The sequence below is a fragment of the Pinus tabuliformis genome, chromosome 9, assembly GCF_031772625.1.
Source record: "Pinus tabuliformis cultivar Carrire ecotype Pingquan chromosome 9, CPIR1, whole genome shotgun sequence".
In the NCBI taxonomy this organism is placed as follows: Eukaryota; Viridiplantae; Streptophyta; class Pinopsida; order Pinales; family Pinaceae; genus Pinus; species Pinus tabuliformis.
This window is the reverse complement of record NC_142307.1, coordinates 451,740,962-451,757,570: the sequence shown is the minus strand read 5'-3', so window position 1 is coordinate 451,757,570 and position 16,609 is coordinate 451,740,962. Positions and strand designations below refer to the sequence as shown.

Genomic DNA, 16,609 nt, shown 5'->3' with positions numbered 1-16,609 from the left:
GTCATGCCACAACACACACAATTTTGGAGCCTTTTATATCATCATTCATTAAAGAAGGTACCCATGCCATTGATTTATTTACTTCTATCAATTGTTGATTTATTTACCTAATACTTAATACTCTTGTTATTGATTTATTTACTTCAATTAAGTTTTTTAATCATCAATTTTTTCACTTCAGATATTCAATTTCATGTGTGCAAGTTCCTTCATGATTTACAAGATGCATCTCACATATGCATTGTATCACTCGTTTAGGTATGTACTACTTCAAATTGACATGCTAAACACTCCTTTTATATTCTATGTAGTAACCAATATACACCTCTTGAGCAAACTTTAGGGCATATTTTCCTAATGATGCATACAAATTCAGCCCATTATTTATGCATTTGGTTGTGGCCAATTTATAGTTTTACACCACCATAGGGTTGCCTCATTCATAGCACCCATGTTGCTTCACCACCAAACATATGCTTCTTCCTTTTCCTAGTGGCAGTCATAGTCACCCTTGGTCAAAGCATCTGCACTAAGTCATATGTGCATGTTTGGTAGCCACTAATCATTGCCTTCTACATATCCTAGTACCACTTGTTGTGATCCCCAGTTGATTTTCTCCTTGCAACCCCTACATCCTTAGTGCTATGTTTTCTAAATTCAATACCACATATGGTTCTTCTCATTACACTAAATTACTATCTATCCAATCAAGTTTTGATTGTTGCCACTTGGAAGTCATCACTTATGCTATACCCAACAAAAGTTTTAAGTTTACTCATGTCTTTTAATGTCATCCATCATTAGCTGCAACATCACTCCTTTACAATTAAGTATCTATCCCCTCTTCAATTGATTTCCAAAGGGGCCTCTCCCCTTGGCAGTCATGGATTAATTCTTGTCAACCTTAGCTCATATATTGTAGGAATTTAGTGGTATCTTGATTATCATTATCCATTTGAATTATGAAACTTAGATAGAATAGAGAGAGTCATGATTTCTCCCTACCTTTATTCTCCCTATTGATGTTTGATGTCAACACATTCTCACATTAAGGTGGATCTTACCTAATGGTAGTTCCAGTTTTCAATTTTAGTGGAAGACCTTTGGGCTATGATATCAAGCATGACCACCCCTAGTTATGTAAGGCTCTATAGGAATGTTCTCCTTAGAATAATATTTTGATGGCATCAACATCCTTGAGGGTGATGTAGATTTCTACTTCATAGTACACTAGCTACAATGATTTCGGGCATCTCAAATAGGCTCATCCAACATCTTGTCACTATTTTTAATCATCTTTTTTTATCATGATCATGAGAATGGAACATTTCAACCTCATTTTTATATTGTAAATAACTCTTCTAAGGATGTGTGATATGTATACTACAATGGATATTCCACTGTATTATTTGTCACATTAGATATGATAAAAATAAACTGAAATATATACTATAAGGGTTAGCTTCCTTGGTTTTCATATTTTTAAATTACTATATTATGCTTATGCATGTAATAGATAAAATGTGGAAAACAGAGAACAATAAAATATAATCACTATGAGCACAAGATATGCTATGGGAAACACTTATGGGAAAATGATAGCTTAAAGGTGAGATTGCTTTGCTCTCTCTTTCATTGGAATGGAAATAATGCAAGTATTAAAAAAGGCACTCTTTATGGAGTTACTTAACACTTATCTACTGATATGATGGTACAAACACTAAAAACCGTCTCTTATGCTCTCTCACTCCCACTCCCTATTGCTCCGCTCTATTATGGAACACGATACAATCGAATTGAATTGAACGCCTTTTCTTGTGCTTTTCCTCGTAGTGCCCTAGTTATAATATAGCCAAATATCCAACTAGGGTACAAGTTAGACTCCCTCAACCCTCAAATCAAGTTACAACTATGACCCTTCTAAAATATTATTCATATCATTTTTGGGATTCAACTGCGTTAAGTAAGTCATTCAAACGTATGACCATTTCCATGAGAGGTAGTCGTAACTGACTAATTTCTCATGATTTTTGAATAGTTCACTTAGCACTCATTGCATCGGGTGATGCTCACAGGGGTGAAGAAGTGGGATTGAAACTAGTGAAATGTGGAGAACGAATCACATAGCATCAATCATCACTTCCGGGGCTTGCACCCGGTAACCAGGACTTCCCAGGAGGTCACCCATCCCAGAACTCCTCTGGCTCAAGCGCGCTTAACTGTGGAGTTTTTCCCCACAATCAAGCCCACTTAGCTTGCTACCCCATTTGCAAAACCTTAGCAAGTATTGTGCCTCATGAACCATTCAAGTAGAGATCCCTTGACTCTTTTTGAATTTAAGTATGGGGGATTACGCAGTGCATTATATGAGATATCATTTTTGGGATTCAACTGCGTTAAGTAAGTCATTCAAACGTATGACCATTTCCATGAGAGGTAGTCGTAACTGACTAATTTCTCATGATTTTTGAATAGTTCACTTAGCACTCATTGCATCGGGTGATGCTCACAGGGGTGAAGAAGTGGGATTGAAACTAGTGAAATGTGGAGAACGAATCACATAGCATCAATCATCACTTCCGGGGCTTGCACCCAGTAACCAGGACTTCCCAGGAGGTCACCCATCCCAGAACTCCTCTGGCTCAAGCGCGCTTAACTGTGGAGTTTTTCCCCACAATCAAGCCCACTTAGCTTGCTACCCCATTTGCAAAACCTTAGCAAGTATTGTGCCTCATGAACCATTCAAGTAGAGATCCCTTGACTCTTTTTGAATTTGAGTATGGGGGATTACGCAGTGCATTATATTAGATATCATTTTTGGGATTCAACTGCGTTAAGTAAGTCATTCAAACGTATGACCATTTCCATGAGAGGTAGTCGTAACTGACTAATTTCTCATGATTTTTGAATAGTTCACTTAGTATTCACATTGCTAGCTGATTTTCCATGAATATTGGGGGATGACGAGCAACCTCTTGAATCATGGCGGTCAATCACGATAGGCCAATGTTTAGGAGGAAAAAAAATTTCTTATGAACTTTGTTTGACATTTTTATTTTACTATTAGAAAGGTCTATGAGTATAGAATAATGTAGGAAGATATAATGCTTAAAAGGGAAAATTAACTGCCCAAAAATATCATTAAATGCCTCAAAATGGCCCCAAAAGTTTTCATACTCTAATTCTATAAACTAGGTCTCACCAATAAAATGGCTACTATAAGGTCATGCCTCTATCTTTCCACTTTGAGAGTATCAATATGCATGAAAAATATAGTGATCCAATCTGAATCAATGTGTGTCTTTTTAGGTGATCCCTTATTCATACACAAGATGTCCTTCTCTCCTTGGTCTCTTTCTCTTTGTAAAAATCAAGCAATATTTAGTATAGAAACTATGATGTAATTTGGCTATATGTCTACTCCTAACCTCACACATCAAGGGACAATTGTTATCACCTAAAATTCTCTCAATGTGTGATAAATTTCATTCTTGAGAATGTCATTAGCATCATGTGACAAGGACTTCTATGAAGATTACATCACCAACTCAAAAGTACTGAAAAAACTATTGAAATTTGGGTCTTTTCTATTTATGCAAACTCACGATGAGGATTTTGTGTGATCCATGCAATAGTTCCTTTGATATTCATAAGAATTTGTAAGACAAGAAATATCACCAAATTTTGGTGCAATAGATACCATATGCCATCAAAATTCAAGGGGGAGAACAATTTAGGTTGGTTCAAATCGCAAGATCATTGACGGATGGTTCTCTAGTATCCTTGAAAGGTTCCTTTATGCATGGTAATTCTCAATTGGATTGAGCTTCATTCACTCTTAGATATAATTTTAATAGAGCTGCAAAGAATCTATAAATACAACACCATGGGTCATAATTTGAAAACAGAAGTGGCATAGCGTTATACTGCCTAATTTTTGCTAAGAGTTCCTACAAATCTAAAACAAATACATGTGTTGTAATTACCAATATTTAGCAAGCTTTTCACCATTGAAAAATCTTGTCGACTTCTTGACTGAGAGAGAGAACCAACAAAGGGAAACAAGAAATATCCTCCTCAAGGGGATTGGATTAGACTCACCTTGCTTAACTCAATCCTCTTTTCTGTCTCTTTTAAAGACCACCAACACTAGCTCCATTACAAATAAAATAAAGAGTTTGCTTCCCATTATTTTGTTTCTTATGTATTTTTTTTTACATACATGTCAATCCATTCATTTTTGAATGTATAACCTATAATTTACTTTGTGTTAAGCTTAACCTTGTCTATTGTGTTGTGTTGGTGCAACTCCTTCTACAAGAAGTTGGATTTTGTCTAATCACTTAGCAAATCCAACCATTCACCAACATTGGAATTATCAATTCCTAAGAATATGCATCGCTAAAAAAGTTTTGATGATATACAATAGAAAGGATTTTTAAGCTCCCTAAGTGGTTAACAACTATGTTTTAAATACAAATGGTTGCAATGAATTATCTAGATTCCTATCCCTACAACCCTAACTTCACTTCAAAACTCTTTTGGCCCCAGTGGAGATTTAGTTGGTTAAGTTAAATTATAGATTTTAGACTAATCTTGGCATCATGAACCACAAAAATATTAAGGAGTGAAGTGTGCATACATTACATCGAACCAAATTTAAAAAGATGCTTGAAATAAAACACTTAAACAATAATGGAACATTGAGTTAAGAAACAAGATAAGGAAGTTGGTTCGAATTTGGACAATTGTTTAAGCACAAGGTACTTATTCTTTGTCAAAATGAACTTCCTAAATCTAAAATGAGGGTTTTTTAATTTAAAATAGTAGGCAAAGTTCTATATCAACCTAGCAATGGACTAAGGTTTAAATTGGTATGAAACTTCAAAATGAAAAGCTAGAAGAAAACAATTAAATACACAAAACAAAAGGAGTTTCTTTCTTTAAATAATTAACTTTTTCTTTCTAAAATGAACTTTTTATTAAAAAAACAAATAAGTGAGGAATAAAAGCTAAAAAGGAATGAACAACAAAGTAAAAAATCAAAATAAATGGCTTCAAACAAAAATCATGCAAAAAAGGTCTAGTGCTAAGGTGATAAGGAAGGACTATTACTAAGGTGGTGAGAAGATTTTTTTTATGTCCTTCTCTAAGTTTAAAGAAAAATTAAGTGACTACTACAATAAGCAAAAGTAAATATGATGAATAAAAAAGATGCAACATAGGAAATGGAAACCCTAAAAGTAGAAGGTACTAGGAACCCTAGGAGATTTTTCTCTCTACCTACAATATTTTCTATAAGTTTGCATTACAAAACAACCCTAGTGACTCATCAATCTAAGAGGACCCTATAAGTGTATTTAGTTCGAGATAGAACCAAAAAAATGAAAAACTATGTAAACTAATGGTATCACATATTTTGAGGGAAATAATATGCTTCTAGCATAATAAATCATAGCACTAGGATTGTGTAGAATATGAGGAAAAAAATTCCCTTAGGTTAGAAAGAGAAAATTGAAGCTTCCATATTGGAACCAATATAGGTTTTTAATACTATAACTTGCTTGAAAAGTGAAAAATAGAAGCAAAAAAGCAACTTCAAAGCTAAGATTTGCCTACAAGGTAAGGCAACTAGAGATGAAGATCTAGAGCTACTTCGTATTGCCAATTAGTTGTTGGGTTTTTGTCATAAGGATGAGAAAAAGCTCTACTTGATGGTTGTGAATCAAGAAACATACAAAAGATAAATGAGATTAGACTTACAAATTTTAGTGATATTTACAGAAATTTAACTCTAGATCATCTAAAATTCAAAATCCTATTATGCAAAAGAAACATCATTCAACATGAATAAGGAAATGAAGAACATAAATATTCTTCTTTGCACTAAGTGTGCACAATTAATGAGCCAATCTCTACAATGGCTATTTTTTGTCAAACTCTATGTTTGAGTTGGTTGATTCCAATAGGATTGAGATCATGTGGTGATGGAATGGAGAGAAGAATGAGGGTTATGCATGAAAAAGTGATGTACTCAGGTAAAAGTACTGAAAATAGTACAAATGAAGAACTTTAGGGTGATAATAATACTCATGCTGGAGTTTCCCCCTTGAAGATGAAAGTGAACATTGGATCTAGTTCTAAATATCAATAAAGGTTTGTCTAATATTGTTATTTTACCAATCTAACTTTTTTTTTTTTCCATGACCATATTTCTTTTTGTTGTGCTTTATTTATTTGGTTTATGTGGCTATATCCTATCTATTTTTCTCTAAATATTCTATTGCAACTAATAAGGAACAACATAGACTTAGGCTATATCTACTTCAACATTCAAATCTAAGATTAAGGTAATGAAGAAAAATAATTACATTTAATAGCATGGTTAGAGATGCACATTTCCTAGCCTCTTTAAATAGAACAAGCAAAACCACTATGGTGATGGTTAATATTACGCTCCCATAGTATAATATCACAATGGTTTGCACTCATCGTTGAATTTCCTTTAGCTTCCATAGTTGATAGTCATACACTTCTCTGTAAACTAATTTTATTGCACTTAGTTTTTGGTGTTGATGATTGCTCAATCAAAACAAGTCACTTTAGGTTCCAAACACAAGCCCTTAGGGTGAGAGATAATATGCATCACTATACCTTATCCTTGGAGATTGTTGACACCTAATCATAAGGATTGAGTGAACAATTATAAATAGTGTAAATAAATAATAAGAGAAAATGGAGAGTCATCGGGAGATGAAACTCAATAGTCACTCCCTCATGTATATAACTATGATTAGCCTAAATGAATAAATGGAATATCATTTGAGGAGTTACCTCCTGGCTTGACATGGTATCAAAGCTAGCTCCATTTTTAGCATTACAGTCTGCCATTGTAACTCCTTTCTGCCATTTTTCAGAAATTTGTCCTGCAGTCTGCCATATTCTTCAGTCTTATGCTCTCTGCCCTCTACGTGATAATCTGGTGTAACGCTTGGTATACCCATCGAATACCTGCACAGGTCCCAAGACTCTTCCTCAGCTTGCGACATGCTCCTAGTCAATGTCTCCATACCTGATTTCTTCACTGTATATCTCACACGATAGAAGTCTTGCCATAGTTGCGATAGAAGTTAACGTGGACCATGGCTACAATGTTGCTCGGCTCAGCCTTTGCACATATATCCGGCCCATAAACACTGCCCATACCTATTCATTCGATGCAACAAGGCCTCACCCTCAAAATCCTTCGTGGATTCTTCTCATCAAGAGTAAGAAGCATTCTTGCAGCAGTTCCATACCTCCCATGCTGCACTGCTTCTCCCTCATTGCCACTGCTACCATACCTCTCCACGCTGCCTATAAATGTTGGCAACTCCAATACGTTGGCACGCACGCCTGATTACCAGCTTCTCCCTCCCATACACCTCCCATACATCGCAGCGTCAACTCTCGGCCTGAATAAAACATGACTGTCGTCACTCCATTTGAGATTTGATTTGTTTTAAAGCAACGTCTGAGCTTCTGCATTTAAATTGCTAATGAATAGTGTGGCCAACAATCTTGTTTTTAAGCCTTGAATAAAATGTGAGTACCATCACTCCATTTGAATTTCGCTTTTCTTTCTAAAGAAGCCATCTTAGCTTTTGCATTTAAATTGCTAATGAATTTAATGTGATAGCATTAGAGTCATAAAATTGTGAAGACATATCAATAGCGTTCTGTTAAGTTTGATATTGCTGCCATAGCCTCTCTTCTATTAAGTTTGATATTGCTACCATAGCCTCAGAGAGCTTTGCCTTCAACTGCGCACTATTTTGTGAGTGCTACCTTGAGTTTCCATTTAACTCCCTCCCTTATATAAAACCTTTGATACATATTTATATCATAATTGTATTTTTTTTTTTTACAAAACTACCACTGGAAGTGCTATTTCTTGGTAGCAGAAGTACATTTTTTTTATAGTACATAGATTTTTTTAAAATGCATTCATTGATATCTATTGTGGGAGTGGTTCTCACTAGCAAGGAGAACTATCCAGAATGGTCACGGAAAATCAAACACACTCTCATTTTTAATGAGTTGTGGAAAGGAGTGTGTGTTGGAGATGGAGACAAAGAACTAGAACAACCTACCTTAGACAAGGAATTCACCATTTGGGAAAATAAGAATAGCAAGGCTTATGCCTTGATTTCAACATCAGTAAATGAAGAGGTGAGTCGCCATATTTCACCATTTTCAAATGCTTTCGAAGCCTTACAAAAACTGAAGGAACTCTATGACTCACACTTTGCACTTGAAGTTGTTCAACTCATGATTAAATTGTTTAGCCTTGAATTACAAAATGATGATCCTCTTGCTCTTGCATCAGAAGTAAAATCTATTATGCATGATATCAAAGTCACTAATGTTGAACTGGACATTCCTCTGATAGCTTTTGTCAAGGCACTTTATCCCACTTACTCAAATTATCTTGAGTCATTGCAAGCAAATGGAAACCTCAAAGAAATTACCTTTGACTCCCTTGTGAAAAAAATTTCTAAAAGAGAGAAAGCTTTTGGGAAGAAGACAACTCCTCAGTCTTCTGAAGAGGCTATGTGTCTTGTACATAGAGAGAAGAATCTTGCTCAAGATTCTTCCAGAGGAAGAGGTGGTCGAAGAGGAAGAGGAAGAGGAAGAAGAAATTTCAGAGGTGGGCGGGCAGACACTCTCAAGGAGAAAAGTCATATTTGCATTGCATACGTTGCAATAGAGATGGATCACATGATGCATCCACAAGCAAGTTGCCTTGGGATAGAATTGAGGAGGAAAGAAACCAACCCAAAGGTAAAACTAATGACAAAGAGAAAGGTAAAGCACCTGAATCTGCTCACTATGTTGTGGCATATTGTAATATTGGAGTAAATGAAGACTTATTTAATGCTTCACTTGCTTCATGGGAAAATGATTGGTTGCTTGATTCAGGAGCAACTTGCCACATGACTTTTAGAAAATATTTTTTTGAATAATTTACTGACAATGTTGATGGAGAGGTATACTTTGCAGACAAATCAAAACTCAAGCCATTAGGGCTTGGCACAATCAGGCTTAAATTGCCTGGTCTTCTAGACTTTCTTCTGCATCATGTTTTATATCTCCCACAGCTAAGGAGAAACTTGTTGTCCTTGGTCCACATCCGCCAGCAAGGAAACTCCATTCATATGTTTGATGGCAAGGTTGAGGTGAGAAAAGCATCAGATCACTCACTTGTCAAGACAGGGATAGAAGAAGAAAGACTTCTCAATCTGCAAGGTACCTATGCTCGTGCACACAATTTCTCATACAATTCTCATTATGAAGAAGGTACATTTCCATCAAGTTTATTATGGCATGATAGATTTGGACACATGAACTATGACAACCTCCGCTTTTTGAAGAAAAATGGTGTTACTGGTTTGCCTACAATTCCTAGGAAACTTAAGCAATGTGATGCTTGCATTCTAGGAAAGCATATCAAATAGTGTTTTCATGATTCACATTCTAGAGAACAAAGAAAAATTGAACTCATTCATTCAGATTTATGTGGTCCAATGCCCGTTCCTTCTGCAAATGGAAATAAATATATGATGACATTTATTGATGACTACACCAGAATGTGTTGTGTTTATTTATTGAAGAACAAATCTGATGCTTTTCAAACATTCAATAAATTTCATACATGGATTGAAAATGATGCAAAATCTCATATTGGATCTATTTTCAATGATAATGGAAAAGAATACACTTCAAATGAATTTGAAAACCATCTTCACCAACATGGGATCAAACATCAAACAACTGTGCCTTATAATCCCCAACAGAACGGAGTAGCTAAAAGAATGAATATGACAATCTTAAATATGGTGTGCTCCATGATGTTTTTCAAGAATGTAAAATTGATGTTTTAGGATGATGTAGTCCTATGTGATGTGTATGTAAAGAATAGATGTCCATTTAATGCTATTAGAAACAAGACTCCCTATGAAATGTGGTATGGGCACATTCCTTCGGTAAAGCATCTTAGGGTCTTTGGTTCCACATGTTATGCCTTGATACCAAAGGTACATAGAAACAAACTTCGTACAAGAAGTCATAAGTGTATCTACTTGGGGTATTCAAACACCTCCAAAGCATACTATCTCTATGATGAAGTCAATAAAAAGTTTTTTGTATCTAGAGATGTAATCTTTCTTGAATCATCCAAAGCTGACAATGTTGTTGAGCGGCAACTTGATTGCTTGGATAGATTCGCAAATGCAAAATCATTTCAAGAATTTGGTAATGAGATTCCACATCTTGGAGGGGAGATTCCTATATTGGATCAACCTGTGGAATCTTCTTCTGAAGCACTCTCTCCCTCGCATGAAACTCCAACGACTGATGATACTTTGGGTGATGTGATTAACAGAATCGGGAGACTCAATCTTGATTCAGTCCCAACTCAATCAACTGAGCAGCCTAGACCATCTCAAAAGGGTCCCCCAAAGTGGTTGACAAAGACACTTGAAAGTGTTCATCTTGATGAAGTTGGAAAGATAGGAACTAGAAATTGAACTCGGAAAAATGGAGGTGATGTAGATGACTCTGATTCACCTGTTGATATGGATGTTTCTTATGATTGTGAATTGAATTTGTCTATAGATTTGGAACCAACTTCCTTCAAAGAAGCCGCTTCTCATGATGAATGGAAAGAAGCGATGCAAAAGGAGTATGATGTCTTGATAAAGAATGGCACTTGGAAGTTGGTCAATCCTCCATTGGGAACCAAACCAATTGGCTGCAAGTGGGTCTACAAGAACAAGTATAAAGCTGATGGCTCACTTGACAAGCATAAAGCTAGGCTTGTGGCAAAAAGTTTTGCACAGAAGGAAGGGGTCGATTATGAGGAGACTTTTTCCCCCACAACAAAATGGGTTACCATCCGGACACTCTTTGCCCTAGCAGCTTAGAATGGTTGGAAAGTCCATCAAATGGATGTAAAAACTACTTTCTTGAATGGAGATCTAAAAGAGAATGTTTTTATGTCTCAGCCTGAAGGATTTGCTGTGAAAGGACATGAACATAAAGTATGCAAGCTTGTGAAATCCTTGTATGGCCTCAAACAAGCATCGCGAGCCTGGTATGAAAAACTAACTGAGCATCTTCTGAAACTCAATTTCAAACATTATGATCTTGATGATGCAACTTTGTTTGTCAAGAAAGTTTGCAAAACAGTTGTATATCTTGTGGTATATGTAGATTATCTTTCAATGGCATGGAACAATGAGAGCTACATTACATCCATAAAAAAGGAATTAAGGAAAGGTTTTGAAATGACTGATTTGGGCTATGTTCATTACTATCTTGGTATTGAAGTAACTCAACATCCGAAGTCCATATTCCTTTCTCAAAAGAAGTACATTGGAGATTTGTAGAACAGGTTTGGCATGGTTGAATGCAATCCTCTGACTACTCCCATGGAACAAAACTTAAAGCTCACATCCATTGAAGGAAAATAATTTGAGGATGCAACAAAGTATAGATAGCTTGTAGGAAGTCTCAACTACCTGATTACTACTAGACCAAACATTTCTTTTGTTGTTGGAATCCTCTCTAGGTTTATGCAAAATCCTTGTGAGGGGCATTAGTCTGCTACAAAAAGAGTTCTAAAGTACTTGAAGGGAACTCAAGACTTTGGACTCAAGTATACATAGGTGGGCGACTTCAACTTGATTGGATACTCTGATTCAGACTTCAATGGAGACAAAGAAACTGGGGTATCTACTTCTGGTTATGCTATGAGTCTTGGATTAGGAGCTGTCTCCTGGAGATCACACAAACAATCAGTTCCAGTAGATTCCACAACAGAGGCAGAATATGTGGCAGCAACCGAGGCAACAAAAGAAATTGGGTGGCTCAGGAAAATTCTGGAAGATTTGCAAGTAAAACAAGTATATTCGACTCCACTCATGATTGACAATACCTCTGCAATAAAGTTGGACAAGAACCCAAAGTTCCATGACCGAACGAAGCACATTAATACAAAATATCATTTGATTCGACATCATGTTGAGGCCAAAACTATCCATCTTTGTCATTGTTCCACTAATGAGCAGATTGCAGACATCTTCACCAAAGCGCTTGGAAGCGAAAAGCTTGAAAGATTCAGAATGATGCTTGGACTCACCAACATCCCTTCAAATTAAGGGGGGGAATGTTGACACCTAATCATAGGGTTTGGGTGAACAATTGTAAATAGTGTAAAGAAATAATAAGAGAAAATTGAAAGTCATCGGGAGATGAAACTCAACAGTCACTCCCTCATATATATAACTATGATCAGCCTAAATAAATAAATAAAATCTCATTTGAGGAGTTACCTCCTAACCTGACAGAGATGGTCATCATGAACCATTAAATATTCCCAAAATAATGTATAAATAATAACGGTTAATAACCATCACCTTTTTTTCTTTGGACACTAGGAGGCACTCATCATTCTCTATTTAAAAAGTATTATATATATGGTGAAAGCTTTACATTATTTGCCACAAGCTTCTAGTAACTATGAGCTTTGATATTCTAATAAAGATTTCCAATACATTGAAACTTTGGCAACAAGGTTGCCTACCACCCATTTGGTTTTTTTTTTTACAACAACATGAATGATTGTTTGAGATTCTTACCATCCACGAATTTTAAATGATGATGGCTTTAAAGTTAATCTATTTTTTTACTATGGAAAAACCAATTTTAACTCTCACTACTCACAATATAACAACAAAATTATTTTTAATAGATTAATTATAACTTAATATTGAAATACAAAATTTTCTTATTTATTAATTTAATAATAATATTTATAATGTATAATACATATTTACTTTTATATTTATATCTTCAATAAAATATATTTTATACATATATCTTTTATATTTATATTTATATATTTTTGTCTTATATGAGATGAAGTTTATTTTATTATATAAATTTTTTAACTATGCATACAAACATATGAGAGCCTTCTTGACCACTAATGAGATTTATTGTGAAATCAAAATTAGAGCAAAACAGATATACATATTTTGGAGAATAAGTTTCAGATAAATAATTTTTAAATTTTCAGCGTATTAATTATATAATTTTAAATTAAGATAATTTTTGAATTTTGAATTTTTATATATAATTAATTTTATTTATTTATGAAAGGTAAATTAAAATTAATTAATTTATATGAAATTTAATTTTATTAAATTTTATTTAATGATTAAGAGTATGTGTTTTTTTAAAAAGTTGTAAGTTTAAAATTAGAAGAATAGAATATATTTACATAAAATTAGGTCTCTTATCTCACAAATAAAAAAATCTCATACACCAATATAACATTTGTAACTTTAAAATTAAATAATAATAATAATACGTTAAATTAACACTATAAATATTTAGGTGACCTCACCTAAATTGGGAAAAAAACACTAAACTAGTCTTTCAAACAACCAAACACTCCATTATATATGGAGACAAAACAAAAGGCAGCGGCCACTTCTCTCTCACCAGGTTCTTCATGAGCCTAAGTATAATAAGATCATGAAACAGAAATGTACATGATTAAGGCTCTTCTCTAATGATAGAGAACACCCAATATGATTATTTCAACCCTGTACCCTGAAAATTTTCTAATACACTGTATGCCCTCTGTGACTTGCCTGCTCTCCTTTTATTTATATTCACTCTTCACAGGTGCTGATTCAGAAAGCGAATTATAAGTTTATTCACTTTCTCTGGAAACTGTTCCTGGATAAAATGGCACCCTTCTGGAAAAAATTTGATCTTTAGATTGGGCACAGAAGGATGGCTCCCTTCTAGAAAGAAATTGACCTCTAGATTGGGCACAGCAGGCTTTAGCATCTCACTGTTGATAAAATAGTCCATTCCTGGAAATTTCCTAAAACAATCCTTGGTACCCATTATCAGAAGACAAGGAGCTTGAATAGTGCAGTCCCTGAAATGAGCCAATCTCCCAGGACCCCTGCACATTTTAAACAATGCTCTTAAAATTTTGCCTATCTGCAAGTAATCTATGGTGATATAGAATGAAAAGAGAGCAAAGGGAAGACTAATAAAACAAAAATTTAGTTTACCTTCTGCTGCAAAGGAATGGGACCTGCATAGGATAAACAAACCCAGATTTCTCATACAGGCTTGAGTACATCTGAAGGGCATGCTCAGTAAACCAAGGTGGTAATGGTATGGAAGAATCATAGAGATCCATTATCTCCTTACCATCTTCTGCCATAGGCAGTTCACTTTTGGAGAAAAGTGTATATAGATTCCTTATCACTGTTTTTACATCAAAGCGCCCAAAATCTGCCAAACCTCTTCCGGGCTCCTACAGTAATGAATTCAAAAGAAAACAATCAGCAAATTCAATACAACCAGGGCTGAGTCCTTGTTCTCAATATTAGGAAAAGAAAATGAATCATCAGCAGTTTTACATTCTGAATAAGTTCATATTGAAATATGCATGATTTGATCTTATAAACAAGCATATAAACATACTGTCAACAGGCAGAATCAACCAGGTATATTACAGGAATGTCTTTGTTTAATGAATTTTTTTGACATATAGAAGGAAAAATGTACCTGCCAAAGTTTCATATAAAAACCTCTGGGAGTCAAGTCCCAATTACTGCCATAGTCACCAGGTTTCATATAAGGTATACCCAAAGATACAATTGCTCTCACTCGATCTGGATGACAGAGATCAAAACAGTATGCTACAAATGCCCCCAAGTTCTTCCCCACAAGAAATGCCTACTTCATGAAACATAGTTTCAGATATGGGATTTAGAAAATAGAGATATAAAACTCACATCTAAGATATGGAGAAGTTAAAGTATTTATTAATAACTACTTTTGAAAAGACATTCTAGCATTTAAATATAAAATTATTTATATACAATTACATTAATGTTTTTTTGTTTTTGTTTTAAATTGGCCATTTTGAATTATAAATAAAATATCTTTTTATATTAGTTAGTATTAATTTTAAATTAAAAATGTATAAGTAAAAACATTTAAAATTTGTAAACTCCATTAACTTAAAAAACAAATGCAAACCTTCCAATTTTAAAACACAAACTTTGGAAAATCAAATAGGCAAATCTTAAAATTTTAAACAGTCTAAATCAAATAAATCTTAAAAAGCTGATTTTGAATTTTAAGCTCAGACTCAATGTTCAAACCCTCACTATAAAGAAATGAAAAATTAACAGTGTTACAGATGGAAATCTTCCCACCGCTCTGGATTCCATCAGAAAGACTGCTGAAACTAACTTTTTCAATATTCAAGGCATCAAGCAGGCCAACCATGTCTTCAACAAGGTCATCATATACAGCTTTTTCTGGTTCAGAGGGCTGATCAGAGAGTCCATAGCCTCGAAAGTCCAGAGCAATTGCATGGAAACCTGCTTCTGCCAATGCTATCATCTGGTAACGCCATGAATACCATATATCTGGAAATCCATGCAGTAACAGCACAGAGGGACCTGCACATAAATTTAATAATCACAAAACTGGTTAATCAAATTATGGAAAAAAATATAATTTTGTTATTTGAATTTGTTTCAAAAAAGTAAACCATACATATGTAAAAATTAACTTAATTAGTAAACCTTATACAGTTTTTTAGGGAAATCTCCAGCAACAAGATGTGACATTTAAATTACAAATTAAACTTAATACATCACAAAACAAATGTTCTCATGTATCAGTTCCAAACTTTTTCTAAAATTTATAATCAATAAAAATCACTGGTTGTAAATGTATACAAGGTTTATATATAAATTCCAAAATATTTCCAAAATCATGATAGCGAAAATTAAAATAATATGAAAATTAAAATAATGAAGATCTTTGATCATAAATGTATAAATTTTAAAATGCTAAAATTAAAATGATATAGATACACCTGTGACAGACATCTTCCCTTTCCATTCTGACTGTAGCTGTGGAGCACCTGGCTTTTCTACAACAGGGAAAATACATGAAGATAGCGGTTTGCTTGAGATGAGAATCAGTACCTGATCCAATCTCTGCAACATGTAAATTGAGCTCTCCAACATTAACTCGCTTGTGCTGTATTTTGTCCATGGCTGATGAATCGATTTTAGGGCATCCTGCGCAAGAATAAGGTGTTATATCAGAGATTCACCTCCGTTATGACTCTGCTGTGTCTCAAAGGTTTTTTCATTTTTCATCTGAAATAATAGCAAATCAATCAAAGAAGGAATTTCTGTTTCGCCGAATTTTAGCGAAACCTGATGGAACGAGATTGACATTTGGCGGAAACTTTAGTTGTTTTCCAGATGGTGCTCAAGATAGAAGAATATCTGCAATGTTATTTCTATCCAAATTTCAAGAGAGTTAAATTTGAAGTGTCGCTCATCATTTTCCTGTCCGCAACGAACGCGATCCTCCCCCTAGTTTGTTTAACGGTATTAAATCGTTGGACGCGTCCTTAACTGCCTGTACTCCGTTTGTCAGCGGTCAACCTTCAAGAATTCACCAATGATGGATTCCTGTGAGAATCAGAAATTTAATAAAACCATGTATT

At 34.6% G+C, this 16,609-nt stretch overlaps 1 protein-coding gene across 1 annotated transcript; it reads right to left on the bottom strand.

Annotated features, from left to right (window-relative positions):
• Positions 1 to 13,728: 13,728 nt before the first annotated feature.
• LOC149149145 (epoxide hydrolase 2-like) lies at positions 13,729 to 16,155 on the bottom strand. The gene is made up of 6 exons (XM_089441508.1): positions 16,077 to 16,155; positions 15,331 to 15,542; positions 14,638 to 14,808; positions 14,136 to 14,383; positions 13,873 to 14,023; positions 13,729 to 13,824 (listed from the first exon to the last, which is right to left on the bottom strand). The coding sequence occupies exons 1-6, from the start codon at positions 16,144 to 16,146 to the stop codon at positions 13,729 to 13,731; spliced, it is 948 nt and encodes a 315-aa protein (XP_089297634.1). The 5' UTR covers positions 16,147 to 16,155.
• Between the last annotated feature and the right edge of the window lie 454 nt (positions 16,156 to 16,609).